This window comes from Gorilla gorilla, chromosome 15 (genome assembly GCF_029281585.2).
Source record: "Gorilla gorilla gorilla isolate KB3781 chromosome 15, NHGRI_mGorGor1-v2.1_pri, whole genome shotgun sequence".
Taxonomy (NCBI): domain Eukaryota; kingdom Metazoa; phylum Chordata; class Mammalia; order Primates; family Hominidae; genus Gorilla; species Gorilla gorilla.
Window position 1 is genome coordinate 90182503 of NC_073239.2, and position 16362 is coordinate 90198864.

At 39.1% G+C, this 16362-nt stretch overlaps 2 protein-coding genes across 38 annotated transcripts in view; one reads left to right on the forward strand and one right to left on the reverse strand.

Annotated features, from left to right (window-relative positions):
- PAPLN (papilin, proteoglycan like sulfated glycoprotein) overlaps nt 1–16362 on the forward strand; it is a 112086-nt gene that overhangs the window by 69600 nt on the left and 26124 nt on the right. The window lies entirely within an intron of this gene.
- The window catches only part of NUMB (NUMB endocytic adaptor protein), a 190603-nt gene that overhangs the window by 30681 nt on the left and 143560 nt on the right, over nt 1–16362 (reverse strand). For 18 of the 36 annotated variants that reach the window (XM_055360852.2, XM_063697967.1, XM_019009715.4 and 15 more), the window contains one exon: nt 12148–12180. The exons of the other annotated variants lie outside the window; for them this stretch is intronic. In XM_055360852.2, coding sequence (XP_055216827.1) covers nt 12148–12180 — 33 coding nt within the window. The remainder of the gene's footprint in view (nt 1–12147; nt 12181–16362) is intronic. 36 annotated transcript variants of the gene reach the window in all.

Below are 16362 nucleotides of genomic sequence, written 5' to 3' on the forward strand. Positions count from 1 at the left end.
CTGGCTTCAAGTGATCCTCCCACCTCAGCCTCCCAAAGTATTAGGATTACAGATGTGAGCCACTATGTCCAGCTGAAACCACTTTTTAAAAATAAATTGAAAAAGGATGAAAATGACAAGTTGGTGATATACATGGTAGGTGGAAAGATTCTTACACTGCTCTTTTATTTCATCAGTATAATTAATGTTATCCTTGGGAGAAATGAGTTGGAGTTGGAGGAATGAGTTTTGTTTTGTTTTTTGAGGCAGAGTCTTGCTCTGTCGCCCATGCTTGGAGTGTGGTGGTGCGATCCTGGCTCACTGTAACCTCCACCTCCTGCGTTCAAGCGATTCTCCTGCCTCAGCCTCTCAAATGGCTGGGATTACAGGTGCCTGCCACCACGCCCAGCTATGGCTAATTTTTGTATTTTTAATAGAGAAGGGGTTTCACCATGTTGGCCAGGCTGGTCTTGAACTGCTGACCTCAGGTGATCCGCCCACCTCAGCCTCCCAAAATGCTGGGATTACAGGTGTGAGCTACCGCGCCTGGCCGAAATGAGTTTTTAAATTGTTGAAATTAAGGATTAGCAAACGTTTTTTGTGAAGGACCAGACAACAAAATATTTTAGGCTTTGCAGGACATATGATCTCCATTGCAACTACTCAACTCTATCATTGCACAAAAGCAGCCATAACAATATGTACACAAATGGGCATGACTTTGTTCCAATAAAATGTTATTTACAAAAACAAATACAGTAGTGGGCCATAGTTTGCGACATCTGATACAATCATAATCTCTATAATTAATTGAATCTTCTTGGAAAGATAATTCATTATACTGAAATATTAGACCTGTTGGAACTGTGTCCCCGAATTCATTTTCTTTTTTTTTCTGACAAATGTATTTATATCCTACCTATTTTAAGGTGCCGTCCAACTCTAAAATTCTATGATCCCCAAGATCACCAGTGAGATAAGAGCATGCCATTAATTAACAAAAATAAAAATGACATTTGGAGGCAAGACAGCTCTGCGGGCATATGCTAGGTAAGAGCAAAAGGGTTAAGCAGATGTTCTAATGTAAGCTGAAGTGAAGAAATGCTATAAAGACACATGGAAACATCATTTTGCATAGCTTTGAAATATTAAGAAGCAACAGCAGCAAACAGACCAATTAGGGCAGAGCAAGTCACTCTCAGAACAACAGTGATTTGCAATTCTACTGTGCAAAGTTCCTTCAGCTACAAACTAAAGAGGTCTTCAAAGGTTCCCAATGTGTAAAGAATCACTGGTCAGTCTTTCCGTCACATCTACACAGAGGCAGGCATTACAGAGTAACGGTGATATATAAACCAGGGAACCATAATACAGTGTGCCTTGTAATAAACAAACGAGACTTTTTTCAGAGGAAACGCAGCTTCATTGCTTTTTAAATCAGAAGAGAAAAGCCTTGAAGTCTATAATATTTGAATTTCTGAACAGAATGGTGTAATCAATAAATTTTGTCTTATAATTCCAAAATCCAGTGAATATACCCCAAAGAACAAAGCAGTTAAAGGACAGAAACACAACTTTCTTCAGGATTTGAGATTGTACTGTGCTCAGGAAGAGTACAGTAACTTTTAGTCTCAGACACTAAGGTTCATTATTCCTGTACTTTCTTAAATGAGAGGGGCACTTAAAGGCTTTTAGGAAAACACAAGGATGGAGCATGTCATGAACTACACAGTAAAGGAGAGATTTTGGGGAGGCAATTTAGCTCTTCTAGTTTGCCAAATCAGTTCAATTGGGGGAGGGGAGACCTAGGGATTATTCCAATATTAAGTTCATATTTCAAAGGTATATAGTAGCTGAAATGAAAATTCTAGAGGCATCTCAAATTCAACCTGTCCAATACCAAATTTATCCCTTCTCACAATGAGTGATTCCACCAACCCCTTGGTCATCCATGAACGAAATCTGGGTCTCATCTTCTGTTTCCTTCTCAACACCCCTAGGTTGAATGAATGAATGAATGAGTGTGGAACATGTTTTCTCTCATTCCAATGTCCCTGATAGTGCTGTTCCTTCTGTCTGAAATGTCTTTCTCTTCTAAGTTAGTTTAACTGGAATTCATAGTTTTTAGGCTCAGCCTTAGGTGTCATCTCCTCCTAGAAGCCTTCATTACAACCTTTCACATTCACTCTTCCTTTTTGCTCCTGGAGCACCTGTTATTGTCACACAATTTGGTAACCATGTCTTTACCTATCTGATTCCCCCCACAACAGGGTGAACTTGAACAGTACATTTCTCATTCATTCCTTTACGCATTAATTCAAATATTTTGGAGCAGCTACTATGGACCACAAATTATTCTAGGTACTGAAGATTCAGCAGTAAACAAAACAGGTGGAGATCACTGTCCTCACAGAGCTTAACATTTCAGTGAGGAAGAGATAAAGAAGTAAAATGTATGGTATGACACACAGTGATAAACCCTATCAGATAAAAATAAAGCTAGGGGTCAAGCATGGTGGCTCACCCCTATAATCCCAGCACTTTGGGAGGCCGAGGCGGGTGGATCACGAGGTCAGGTGATTGAGACCACCCTGGCTAACACAGTAAAACCCTGTCTCTACTGAAAACACAAGAAATTAGCTGGGTGTGGTGGCGGGCACCTGTAGTCCCAGCTACTCGGGAGGCTGAGGCCAGAGAATGGCATGAACCCAGGAGGCGGAGCTTGCAGTGAGCCGAGATTGCGCCACTGCACTCCAGCCTGGGCAACAGAGTGAGACTCTGTCTTTAAAAAAAAAAAAAAAAGCTAGGAAGGGGAATAGGGAGTGTGTGTGTGTCTGGGGGAGAGTGGTGTTTGGATTTTTTAAAAAGTTGTCAGTAAATGCCTGATAATGGGGCTTTTGAGTGAAGGGAAAGAGATGAGGAAGTGAGCCACACATATATCTGGATGATGTGCGTTCCAGACTAGAGGTTACAGCAAGTACAAAGGCCCTGAGGTGAAAGCATACCTGGTGTGTTTAAGGAATACTGAGGAGGCTAGTGTGGCTGGAACAGAGGGAGCAAGAGGAAGGCTAGGAGGAGATAAAAGAGGAAAAAGAGGGGATTCATATGCAATGGCCTACGAGGCCTAAAAGACTTTGGCTTTTACTCTGAGTAGGTCAGGAAGCTACTGGAGGACATGGGACAGTGAAGCAACATAATCGGGCCTCTTTTTTTTTTTTTTTTTGAGACGGAGTCTTGCTCTGTTGCCCAGGCTGGAGCACAGTGGCACGATCTTGGCTCACTGCAAGCTCCGCCTCCCGGGTTCACGCCATTCTCCTGCCTCAGCCTCCCGAGTAGCTGGGACTACAGGCGCCCGCCACCACGCCCGGCTAATTTTTTTGCATTTTTAGTAGAGACGGGGTTTCACCGTGTTAGCCAGGATAGTCTCCATCTCCTGACCTCGTGATCCACCCGCCTCAGCCTCCCAACGTGCTGGGATTACAGGCGTGAGCCACCGCGCCCGGCTGGGCCTCTGTCTTAAAAAGATCACTCAGGTTGATCTCTCAAGAGGGAATGGCAGGAGGACAATAATGAAAGCCGGGGTAGCAGGATGCTAGTAGGATGCTACTGCAATGGTTCAGATAAGAGGAGATGCTGGCTTGGACCAGGGTAGGAGTGGTGGAGATAGTGAGAATTGATTAGGTTCTTGAAGGCTGAAGCAGACAGGAACTGTTGATGGAGTGGATGTAGGGTATAAGAAAAAGAGAAGTCAAGGTCAAATCCAGGGTTTGGCTAGAGCATAGGGACAGAGATGCTGTATACTGAGACTGGGAAAGACTAGGAGAGAAAGATCCTTCTCTCCTTGGGGGAATTTGATTTGTGACATATTAAAGTGTGAGGTGACTAGCAGATATCGAAGAGAAAAAGTTTAATAATGATGATATTGACACCTATCTACCAAAACAGGCCATTTGGTGCTCTTTACTCATATTTATTCATCTAATCTTCACAACAATCACATGAAGTAGGCATTAATCGCAAAGCTAGTAAATGCAAGTAATCTGGCCCCAAAGGCTGGGCCCTTGATTCCTATGCTATATTGCTTGTAAGATGGAAATACCATTATGGAGTTCAGGGGAGATGTATGGAGATATAAATTTCAAAACCATCAGCATATATTACATAAATGATATTTAAAGCCATCACACTGTGGATGAGATCATTAACAGGTGTAGGCTGAGAAGAGTCCACAGACGAAGGGGAAAACTGGGAAAGTATGATCCCTGAACTCCAAATGAATAGTGTTTCAAAGGGGAGTGAGAGATGGACTATGTGAACTGCTGCTGATAGTCTGAGTAAGGCGATAGGACTACTGGAATAGTAATACAAAAGAAGATAAGGGCAGCCGTGGTGGGGTGGCGGAGGTAAAAGTTGTGGAGATGATTAAATGGGTTCAACAGAAGAAGGAACTGAGGGTACCAAGAAGAAACCTTTTTTTTAAAAAGAAGATGGCATATTTTTATGCTAATGGATGATCCACTAGAGAAAGAAAACTGATTATAGAGGGGAGAGGGGGTAGCATTGCCAGAATAAGTAAGAGTTGGAATAAGAAGAATCTGGTGGAGGAGTTGGCCTCTGTGAGGAGCACAGACAGTTCATCCCTTGAATAGGAGGGAAACAATATATGAGCACAGATGCACTTTTAAAGAATAGGATCCAATACCCAAAAGAATATAAATCATTCTACTATAAAGACACTTGCACATGTATGTTTACTGCAGCACTATTCACAATAGCAAAGACTTGGAACCAACCCAAATGCCCATCAATGACAGACTGGATAAAGAAAATGTGGCACATATACAGTATGGAATACTATGCAGCCGTAAAAAAGAATGAGTTAATGTCCTTTGTAGGGACATGGATGAAGCTGGAAACCATCATTCTCAGCAAACTAACACAGGAACAGAAAACCAAATACCACCTGTTCTCACTCATAATTGGGAGTTGAACAATGAGAACACATGGACACAGGGAGGGGAACACCACACACTGGGGCCTGTCAGGGAGTTGGGGGCAAGGGGACAAATACCTAACACATGCAGGGTTTAAAACCTAGATGACAGGTTGATGGGTGCAGCAAACCACCATGGCACATGTATAACTATGTAACAAACCTGCATGTTCTGCACATATATCCCAGAACTTAAGGTATAATAATAATAATAATAATCATAATAATAATAAAATAGGATCCAGAATGAAGATAAGCACTAAATACAAGTTGTCATAGAGGAGAAAATTTAGGAAATATAAAATAGAATGTAGATTTGAATATACGAATTCAAGAGTGGAGTCATAAATGCCATGAAATCCTTTACTCTCAGGAATTAGGTTAAAACAACATAATAACACATTACTTTTCAACCATGCATTCTCTAAAACTTAACCATTTCTAATGGTGCCATTCAGCAATTGTAAAAACATAAAAACTTGAAAAATTATATTTGGCAGTATATTAACAGGATCTGTTAGAACAGATATTATAATATTTTCGGTGATTTTTATACAGTCAGAAGTGGTTGCTACAAAGAAAAATAAATCAAAGTGACATAACCCAGAGAGGAGTTCACAAACTCAAATGCCTACAAGAATTAAAGGCAGATAACAAATGAGTGAAGCAGGGACAACAGGGAGTTGCAGGGATTGTGGCGAATAGGCAAAGGGCACAGCTGCTACTCAGGTCAGGAAACTGTTGCCACACAGAAAGCATGCTGTTTTGCCAGGTCTGCTAATTCTTAAGATAAATGTCCTACTGAAAAGTAGGATATTTACTGAAAGTTCTCAATGTTTAAAATATTTGCAACTAATTCAAATTTATAAACTGTGTGCAGGCCATACAATCCATGTTTGTGGAAGTATTCAGGCTGTTGGGCTGTGTAGCGTCCTCTGCATTAGACACTTCTCCATTCATTATAATTAAGGCATACCCGAGGAAAGCAGAGGAATGCTTTTTGAATGACAGAACATCAACATGGGGTAGATGAAAGAACTTTGCACTAAGTTTCAGAAAACCTTGCTTTCAGTGTAGGCACTGCCATTTAGTATTAGCTGGGTGAACTCTCTGAGCTTCTATTTATTCATTTGTAAAATGCAGTTTCATGAACTACCCTGTCCAATTCACTGAACTGTTGTGAATGGCAAATTAGAAAGTAGGTCAAAGCACATAATAAACTATAAAGCTCTATATAAATACAAGTAAATGGCTTTAAAAAGAGATCTAATAGGGTGGCCTAAGAATATTTCCTGTCTCTATGTTGAGTCCGTTTCTTCATAAAATGGGAATACAGATTACTTAGTTCATAGGGCTCCTCAAATACATTAAAATTATAAAAATATTTTTTCAAATGTCAAGTGCCATGTAATTATTTGGTAATAAAGTATTTGCCTAGTATAGCCAACTATGAATGAAGCTGCATGTAATAATCCCTAAAAAGCTGAGTGCATTATTGGCTTTCCTAAGGCAATGAGCTATTTATTTATTTATTTTTGAGATAGTCTCACTCTGTCACCCAGGCTGAAGTGCAGTGTCATGATCTGGGCTCACTGCAACCTCTGCCCACCCCCGGTGTTCAAGCGATTCTCTTGCCTCAGCCTCCTGAGTAGCTGGGATTACAGGCACCTGCCACCACGCCTGGCTAATTTTTGTATTTTTAGTAGAGACGGGGTTTCACCATCTTGGCCAGACTCGTCTTGAACTCCTGACCTCGTGATCCACCTGCCTCAGCCTCCCAAAGTGCTGGGATTACAGGCATGAGCCACCGTGCCCGGCCACGGCAATGAGCAATTTAATTAGTTTGGAAAAAGTTATTTCAGGTCTTCGTTTTTTTGCCCCTCTTTTACAATGTTTGTAAGCTTACAATGGATTACAGGCCTGTAACAGACCCAGGTTTATCTGTTCCCTACTGCTAAAGTTTCTGGAGACACTGCTCCTATCAGCTGGTGACGCAACAATAGGGAAGTGATGGTGGTCAGGTCCAAGAGGCAACTTACGGAAAAGAAGGTTTTCCTGGCTATGAGTCATAAATTCAGAATCGGGGCAAACAATTCTTCTATCTACTTACTTTCACGTAAAAGTATTGAATAAAAACACTTCTTGATTACTGTTGTTCTATTTATCCTGGATCATCAAATCATATATGATTCAAAGAATAACAAAGTATCAAAATGTATGAGGAACTGTACTGGATAAAAACTCCGTAACATATACTGTTCTGTAAGATTCTTCATTTTGAGGTTTCATCAAATCACAATTGACCTAGCAAACTCAATAAATCAAGTCTCTCTCACCAGTCTATTTCTCGTTGATTAGTGTGGAGATGAATTAAATGATGGCAACTTGAAAGATTCAAAAGATTCCAAATTAAAGAAAAATTATCATTTAAAAGCACATTCTGGGTAAGATCATGGGTAATACTTGCCCCTCTCTGTTTTCCAAACTCTTTAAATGACTCACTGTAAAAAATTATATATTAGTATAAAATCACCATGACATAAAAAAAATTTTCCCCAATAACATAAGAAAAGAATTCTGGGTGCTGTGGCTCATGCCTGTAATCCCAGCACCTTGGGAGGCCAAGGCAGGCTGATCACTTGAGGTCAGGAATTCGAGACCAGCCTGGCCAACATGGTGAAATCCCGTCTCTACTAAAAATACAAAAATTATCCGGGTATGGTGGCAAGCGCCTGTGGTCCCAGCTACTTGGGAGGCTGAAGCAAAAAATCACCTGAACCCAGAAAGCAGAGGTTGCAGTGACCGAGACTGCACCAGCCTGGGTGATGAAGGGGGACTCTGTCTCCAAAAAAAAAAAAAGTAGGCATACAACACATAAGCCATCCAGCACGCTGGGCACAGTGGCTCATGCTTGTAATCCCAGCACTTTGGCAGGGTGAGGTGGGCAGATCACTTGACCTCAGGTGTTTGAGACCAGCCTGGGCAACGTGGTGAAACCCTGTCTCTACAAAAAATACAAAAATTAGCTGAGTGTGGTGGCACATGCCAATAGTCCCAGCTACTTGAGAGGCTGTGTTGGGAGGATCCCCTGAGCCTGGGAGTTTGAGGCTGCAGTGAGCCATGATTGTGCTACTGCACTCCAGCTTGGGTGACAGAGTGAGACCCTGTCTCAAAAAAAAAAAAAAAAAAAAGCCATCTAGCAGAATGCCACTTCATCCCTAGAAGACCCACTTCTTGGCCCCTCAACTGCTTCTGATATTTCTTTTTACGTTAAAAAAAAAAATACAGTGTAAGTTATCCTTTAATCAAAACACAGCCTCAGAGGGGAAGACAAAGCCTGTCATTGTTTGTTGTTGCTGTTGTTAAACAGCTGACATATGTATTCTGGTGATGCTACGGTGCTGCTCAGTTACTCTGAACATATTATTTTTTCACTCTACTAGTGGTATGTCTTTTTTTTTTTTTTTTTGACACAGAGTCTTGCTCTGTAGTCCAGGCTGGAGTGCAGTGGTGTGATCTAGGCTCACTGCAACCTCCACCTCCCGGGTTCAAGCAATTCTCCTGCCTCAGCCTCCTGAGTAGCTGGGACTATAGGTGTGTGCCACCATGCCCAGCTAATTTTTTTTGTATTTTCAGTAGAGAAGGGATTTCACCCTGTTGGTCAGGCTGGTCTTGAACTCCTGACCTCAAGCAATCCACCCACCCTTGGCCTCCCAAAGTGCTGGCGGGAGCCACCGCGCCCAGCCATTATGTCTTTTTTTTTTTTGAAAGCGAAATACTTATGTGTGAATAAATGTAAGAAAATGATTGCTTATCAGTAGCATATAAATTCAAAGTAGGGAATGATGGTAATGCCAAACAACCACAGACTCCACATGGGTGGCTGAGGTAGTGATACTTTTGCTTTCTGATGGTTCAATGTACATGAACTTTGTTTCATGCACAAAATTAATTATACAATAATTATAAAATTATATAAAATTATTACTGAAATTATTTAAAGTATTGTATAAAATTATCTTCAGGCTATATGTATAAGGCATATATAAAACACAAATAACTTCTGCATTTAGACTTGGGTCTTATCCCCAAAATATCTCATTATATATATGCAAATATTCCAAAATCTGAAAAAAAAAAAAAAAAAAAATCCAAAATCCATAACCCTTCAGGTCCTAAACATTTTGAATAAGGGATGTTCAACACGCAGTAGGACTTAAATATTTCCAAATAAATAAAATGTTAGTTTGAACCACTAAAAAAGATGATTTTTTTTTTCTTTTTTTTTTTGAGATGGAATCTCTCTCTGTCACCGAGGCTGGAGTGCAATGGCATTATCTTGGCTCATTGCAACCTCTGCCTCCCAGGTTCAAGCAATTCTCCTGCCTCAGCCTCCTGAGTAGTAGCTGGGATTACAGGCACATGCCGAGGCGGGCAGATCACCTGAGGTCAGGAGTTCAAGACCAGCCTGGCCAACCAACATGGTGAAACCCCGTCTCTACTAAAAAAGACGATTATTTAAAGCTTTAACTAATAAAAAGTAATTGATTAGAAATAAAATCTAAAGTTAAATTACTACTCTATAAAAAAGAAAGTAAAAGTGAGTTTCTAAGAAGCTCTTTACTTACTAGCACCTTTTGAGATAAAATCTTCACTTATAAATAATATGAAAATAAAGTGATTATATAGCACAATGATTAAGAGTGTGGGCTCTGAAGTCAGATTATTTGGGTTCAAATCCCATTTTTTACCACTTATTATAAATATCTGTGAATTCAGTCAGGTCATTTAACCTCTGCAAACCTCAGTTTTCTCACTGTAAAACTGGAGAATTATTATTTTTGGGTTAAGGATTAAGTGAGATGATTCATAATTCTCTTTCTTTTTTTTTTTTTTTTTTTTTTTTGAGTCGGAGTCTTGCTTTGTCACCCAGGCTGGAGTGCAGTGGCGCGATCTCGGCTCACTGCAAGCTCCACCTCCCAGGTTCACGCCATTCTCCTGCCTCAGCCTCCCGAGTAGCTGGGACTACAGGCGCCTACTACCACGCCCGGCTAATTTTTTGTATTTTTAGTAGAGACGGGGTTTCACCGTGTTAGCCAGGATGGTCTCGATCTCCTGACCTCGTGATCCGCCCGCCTCGGCCTCCCAAAGTGCTGGGATTACAGGCGTGAGCCACCGCGCCCGGCCATAATTCTCTTTCTTATACCATACAAATTCATCATGTAGCAAAAAAAATGCAGTGAAAAAGCTACCAAACACAGTGTGATCCAGCTCAGCTACAGTGTAGGTGCATCATGGCCCCATTATACGTAGCAATAAATACTGTGACCTCAGGATTGATTTTGAGGGAAGAGCTTTGTTCCTTAACCCACTCCAGGCTCCTGAGTAGCGTGCACCACCGCATCCAGCTAAAACATATACTTTTAAAATTGTCTTTCTAAAAACCAAATCAATATTTGCTATAACCCGACCTTCATCTTATCTATGACGCCTTATCTTATATAGCTTATCGTATATAGCCTTATCTGCTGCTTGAAGTAGACTTATTAAAACTAGTCACTTGAACAATAGTTAAAATTGTATGATAATTGTGGCGATGTGTAATTGCTTTCGGAAACTCTGTCTGTTTAGGAAAAAACAAATACACCACAAAAAGTTTCCTAAAGTGTCCTTAACAATTATCAATTTCCTTAACAAATATAATGCCTACTTATAATGCTGTGCTACACAGGAAATAATAAGATTCTTTCTAGATATGTATCCCATATTCTAAGGACCTATCAATCTGACTCAGACCCAAAATGTCTATAAAAAAATGTATTGTGACATCTGTGGGTAAATTATTTGACTTTTTATTTCAGATTGAGAGGAGTAACTGAATTAAATCATTAGATCAAAATACTTCAAATTTGTTTACACTAGTATTAAGGTGACAAGTTAGAACAAGAAAATGTAAAAATGAGTTCCATTTAAACATTTAATTGAGAAGGAAATGTAAATTATTTGTTCTTTAAAACAAATTTCCAAAATGACAAAACCATGCAGTAGAAAAAAAATTGTAGGATTTTGTTAATCACATAAATTTTTAGTAATTTATACTGTTATCTAATGACAGTATTTTTCTCTCATACTGTCTCAGTCTGAATTAGTTTTAGCACTTACTCAAAACTAAACAAGGATAAACTTGGACACAAAGTATATTTAGAAATATATTTACTGATATGTGTACAGCCACACCATATATTCTTAAATTTAGGGAGATCTGAACACTGAATAATCATTATTTGAAAAGCATCTACATAAACAACATTCCACATATGACAGATATTTGGTAGGCTAATAATTAATATACTTTTTCTTAGATTAGCAATGCAGGTTAAAAATCATAGCAGGATCCCTAAAGGTAAGTTTATCCATTTTCACTTACTATCCTGAAATTTAATTTAGATTGGAAAAAAAATTGCACTGAATGTAAACTTTGGGGTATATTTATTTTTTACTTAAATATTTCTTCCTATTTCCCTGTGAATATTGGGCATTATGTAAAATCCACTTGTTACAAATATTGCTAATATTTTAATATAAACAGGGTTTACAAGATCAAATGATATTTATTTTAATACCTACTATTGAGGAGATAATCCTCTTTTAACCTACTTGATTCATTTATTGGAATTTCTTTATTTTTTTGAGACAGAGTCTCATTCTGTCACCCAGGCTGGAGTGCAGTGGCGTGATCTCGGCTCACTGCAACCTCCACCTCTTGGGTTCAATCGATTCTCCCGCCTCAGCCTCCCGAGTAGCTGGGATTACAGCTGCACATCACCTGTATTGTATTTTTGGTAGAGACAGGGTTTTACCATGTTGGCCAGGCTGGTCTTGAACTCCTCAGGTGATCCACCCGCCTTGGCCTCCCAAAGTGCTGGGATTACAGACATGAGCCACCGTGTCCAGCCTATTTATTGGAATTTCTTAGAATCATCAGATTTAGTATCAGTAGACCCACTGATAATATCACGGATAGCAACTTCCTAATTCATTAATTTCCATATACAATCAAACCAATTCCTGTATTATAAAGAAACCAAAGCTGTACTAGTCTTAAAAAATATGTCAGTGCTACACTAGGGGTGTAACTCCTTATAAAGCAAGCATGAATGTGGCATCAAACTTACTTTTCCAAAGAAGCCTTTGAAGAACTTCCTTTCCTGGAGGAACAGGGGGACAAGTCGAGCGCTATTACTGTATGGCCTAAATGTCCCAGAGTTTCACACCAATAAGCACATACAGAAATTGGGGAAAGGAAAAAGTGGGAGAAGGGGTGGGAGTGAGTTTCAAAGAGTTATCCACACCAGGAGTGACAGGGAAAAAGGAAGGGTGCATGAAAATGCAGGGAAACACACTGTATAGCCTAAGAATCCATAGAAAGAGTAAGAAGAAATCAGAACCTGTATCCATGCAGAGCAACAAGTTAGTTTAGTAATCGCTATTTACATTTAAAACAGAGATCTTCCAAATTTGGCAGCAGAGAAAACAATAGGGCATACTGGTTTGGTGAGATTTGCATTTTAAATTTTATAATAGTGAATAGAAAATAGAAGACTGGTTCCATATACATTTTTTAAGTTTAAAATTGGCGGTCAACTATGTGAAAGTCACCAATTTTAAAAAAGTCCACATTCAAATGACCACATAATCACATTAAAAATGTAATATGTAAAATTAAATGAGTATGCATCAAAGGTCCTTGTCATACTTTTTTCTTAGTGAGTTCAACATGTCACTTAGAAACTCCATACCACTTAAGGGGAGCTTGACCATTGGCTTTCCATTTACTTACATTAGTATCAATCTATATGTACATGTGTGCTGATCAATTTCACAACATACATAAGGAAATAACACGTATGTTTTATTCCAGACACAGAATAAATGATCTATTAAGGTTACAAGGCTAATGTTTATACAAGAGCTGAGAAAACAAGTATCCTAAGAACCAAATGATGTCTGTGGGCCACAACTGAAATTTAAGAAACAGGGTTTTGTTTTCTTTATAAAAGCTATTGTTTATTATTATTTGGTTTTTGTTTGTTTGTTTGTTTGTTGAGTCAGAGTCTCACTCTGTCACTCAGGATGGAGTACAGTGGCACAATCTCAGGTCACTGCAACCTCTGCCTCCTGGGTTCAAGCAATGCTCATGCCTCGGCCTCCCGAGTAGCTAGGACTACAGGTGTGTGCCACCACATCCAGCTAATTTTTGTATTTTTAGTAGAGACAGGGTTTCACCATGTTGGCCAGGCTGGTCTCGAACTCCTGACCTCAAGTGATCTGCCTGCCTAGGCCTCCTAAAGTGCTGGAATTACAGACATGAGCCACTGCGCCCAACCTAAAAGCTGTTATTTTAAAATAAAGAAATTTGCATTGACATCTATAAGTAAACAATTCTGAAACTATCTGGATAACAGAGGCATAACTATCTATGCTATCGGCACCAATTTTTAAGCACCATTTATGAAAACTGGCCACCAATTAAAATCTGTAGAATTTACACAAATTAGATGGGTTTGAACTCACACAAGCTAGATTTAACTTTACATTTCCTAGCTGTGGTTGAAATATACTTTAAGCCTTTACTTTTTATAATAATAGGTTTTTAATGTTGGATAAATGTCTAGGAAAAGATAATTGCACTGAAATCTGACTCTTTTACACAATTCATAAACTATTCAGTGCTCTCCAACACTGGAAAGTTTGTTTTCCCCTCTAAGCTTTGAAAATCACAAACAGCAAAAAATATTTCCACAAAACATTTTGAACTGCAACTGGAAAAATAATAAAGTAATTGGGTAGTTATCACAGTAAGACTAGATTATTTCTGCTGCCAAGTTTGGTGACCCTAGTTTTGTTAGACTATGGATAACCATAAGCTTTCAAGGATGCAGCCAAAGTTAAGATATTCACCATTCTTGAGGGATGGGAAGGTGAAGGAAGGAGATTGTTAATATTTAATTTAGCTCCTAGAAAAGCTACTGTTAAACATTGAGCTTTCCCTCTTTTTATAAAATACCCAAGATGTTAATGAAAAAAGTTGGCATGCAAAATGCATAAAAAGACAGTTATTAAAGAATAATAATGTTCTTTTAAAAAACATTTGTTATGATTCTTTTACCTGCTAAAACAAGAACATATATTAAAACAAATATATCAAATAGTGAATAAAAAACCAACATATTAGAAACTGGTAGTATAATGAAACTAGTCTAAAACTAAGACAGAGGGAGAGACATTTAAGAAACAATGGGAAGAAATTACCTTAAACGAAGGGCATCTTGGACTAGAGTTAAGCAAGATAACCAAAGGCCTTATACACTTTTTTATGGAATTGGCTGATATATGACAATATTCCTCACCCTGTAGCTGATATGCCATAAAGGCAGTAACAATGGGCAATAGTGATTTCTGTCATTTATCCTATAGAAGCTAAGTCCCAAAGTAGCTAATCAGTGAGGTTATATGACAAAGTAAATGAGTTGAAAATAGCTGTCAATAACTTTATGCCCAGAAAGTTAAAAAATTAACATATTTATGCTCTGAGGAGCATATTTTTAAAACACTATCTTGTTTAGTTATAATATTTTTTTCATTTGAGCATATCAAGTATGCAGATGACTTCCAATTGAAGTTAATGTAATTCTAAGTTGTAAGAGAGTATTTTGGTGAAAAACACTTGCAAATTATCTCTTTCCTCAATTGTTCACAAATTTAAAAAGCACTAGAAGGCTGGGCGCAGTGGCTCATGCCTGTAATCCCAGCACTTTGGGAGGCCCAGGCTGGTGGATCACCTAAGGTCAGGAGTTGGAGATCAGCCTGGCCAACATGGTGAAACCCCGTCTCATACAATTCGCTGAGTGTGGTGGTGGGCGCCTGTAATCCCAGCTACTCTGGAGGCTGAGGCAGGAGAATCGCGTGAACCCGGGAGGTGGAGGTTGCAGTGACCCAAGATCGTGCCACTGCACTCCAGCCTGGGTGACAGAGCGAAACTCCGCTCCAAAAAAATGAATAAATAAAAAGCACCAGAAATATTAAATTTTTAGTTCAAAGATTATTCACTAGATGTGTTCGTGGTATAGTGATGAGCATAGCTGCCTTCCAAAGATCATTCACATGGTAGGTTTAAAATGCTTGTTTTGTTACTTAACTGGTACATCTGAGCTATTCTTTAAAATTTTAAACTCTGGCATTCAAACTAATTTCAAAGATATCCTATTTCTTCTTTAATCCTCTGCAGGCTTATGCATCCTTATATTTGCTCCCACTTATTTGAAACTCTAAAAGGAAGCTTTATAATCTATAAAAAAAACAAACAAAAAGTCTCCAGAAACATAGCATTTGGCACAATATAAGTATCTGGCAAAGGAGGTTGTAGATCCCCAGTGGATGATTTTTAGATGAATGTTTGCTCAGAGAAATCAAAAGGCAACGAGAAATTTCTGCATATTAAAAATATGAAAAGAAGACAAAAATCAGGAATACATGTGGCACACTGTGATATGAGAAGAACAGTATCCTAAAGACTTCCAACTTCCTGCAAGATTCTCAGTATAGCTCTAGAAAGAGTATTTAAAAGAAAGGGGAGGCCAGGTGTGGCAGCTCATGCCTGTAATCCCAGCACTTTGGGAGACTGAGGTGGGTGGATCACGAGGTCATGAATTCGAGACCACCCTGGCCAACACGGTGAAACTCTGTCTCTACTAAAAATACAAAAAAACTAGCCAGGTGTGGTGGCGGGCACCTGTAATCCCAGCTACTCGGGAGGCTGAGGCAGGAGAATTGCTTGAACCTGGGAGGCGGAGGTTGCAGTGAGCCAAGATCACACCACTGCACTCCAACCTGGGTGACAGAGCAAGACTCCGACTCGGCGGGGGAGGAAAAAAAGAATGGGGATGTTTCATTGAGCATAAGAAACAGGAAATTTACTCCAGTGACCCAAAACTTCAATTTCATGTTTTAATAATACATGCCAGTGCAAAACTACATATAACATTTGCTCCAAATCTAGTTTTTGTCTGAAAAATTTTAAATAACTTCTTGATAAGAAGTCTAGGAATGGTCAATTTCCCCTCAAAGTTTAAAAGTTTAAGTATGTTTAGAAAACAATCACCAACATATCTAAAACTTTCTTTTTTATTATTTATTTTTGTAGAGACAGGGTCTCACTATGTTACCCAGGCTGGTCTTGAACTCCTGGCTTTAAGCAATCCTCCCATCTCAGACTTCTAAGTAGCTGAGATTATAGGCGCAAGCTACTGTGTTTGGCTTAAAACTTTCTTTTAGTCATTAAAAACCATAGGAAAATAAAGATCTTTAGAAATAAGCAAAACAGTTTTGGT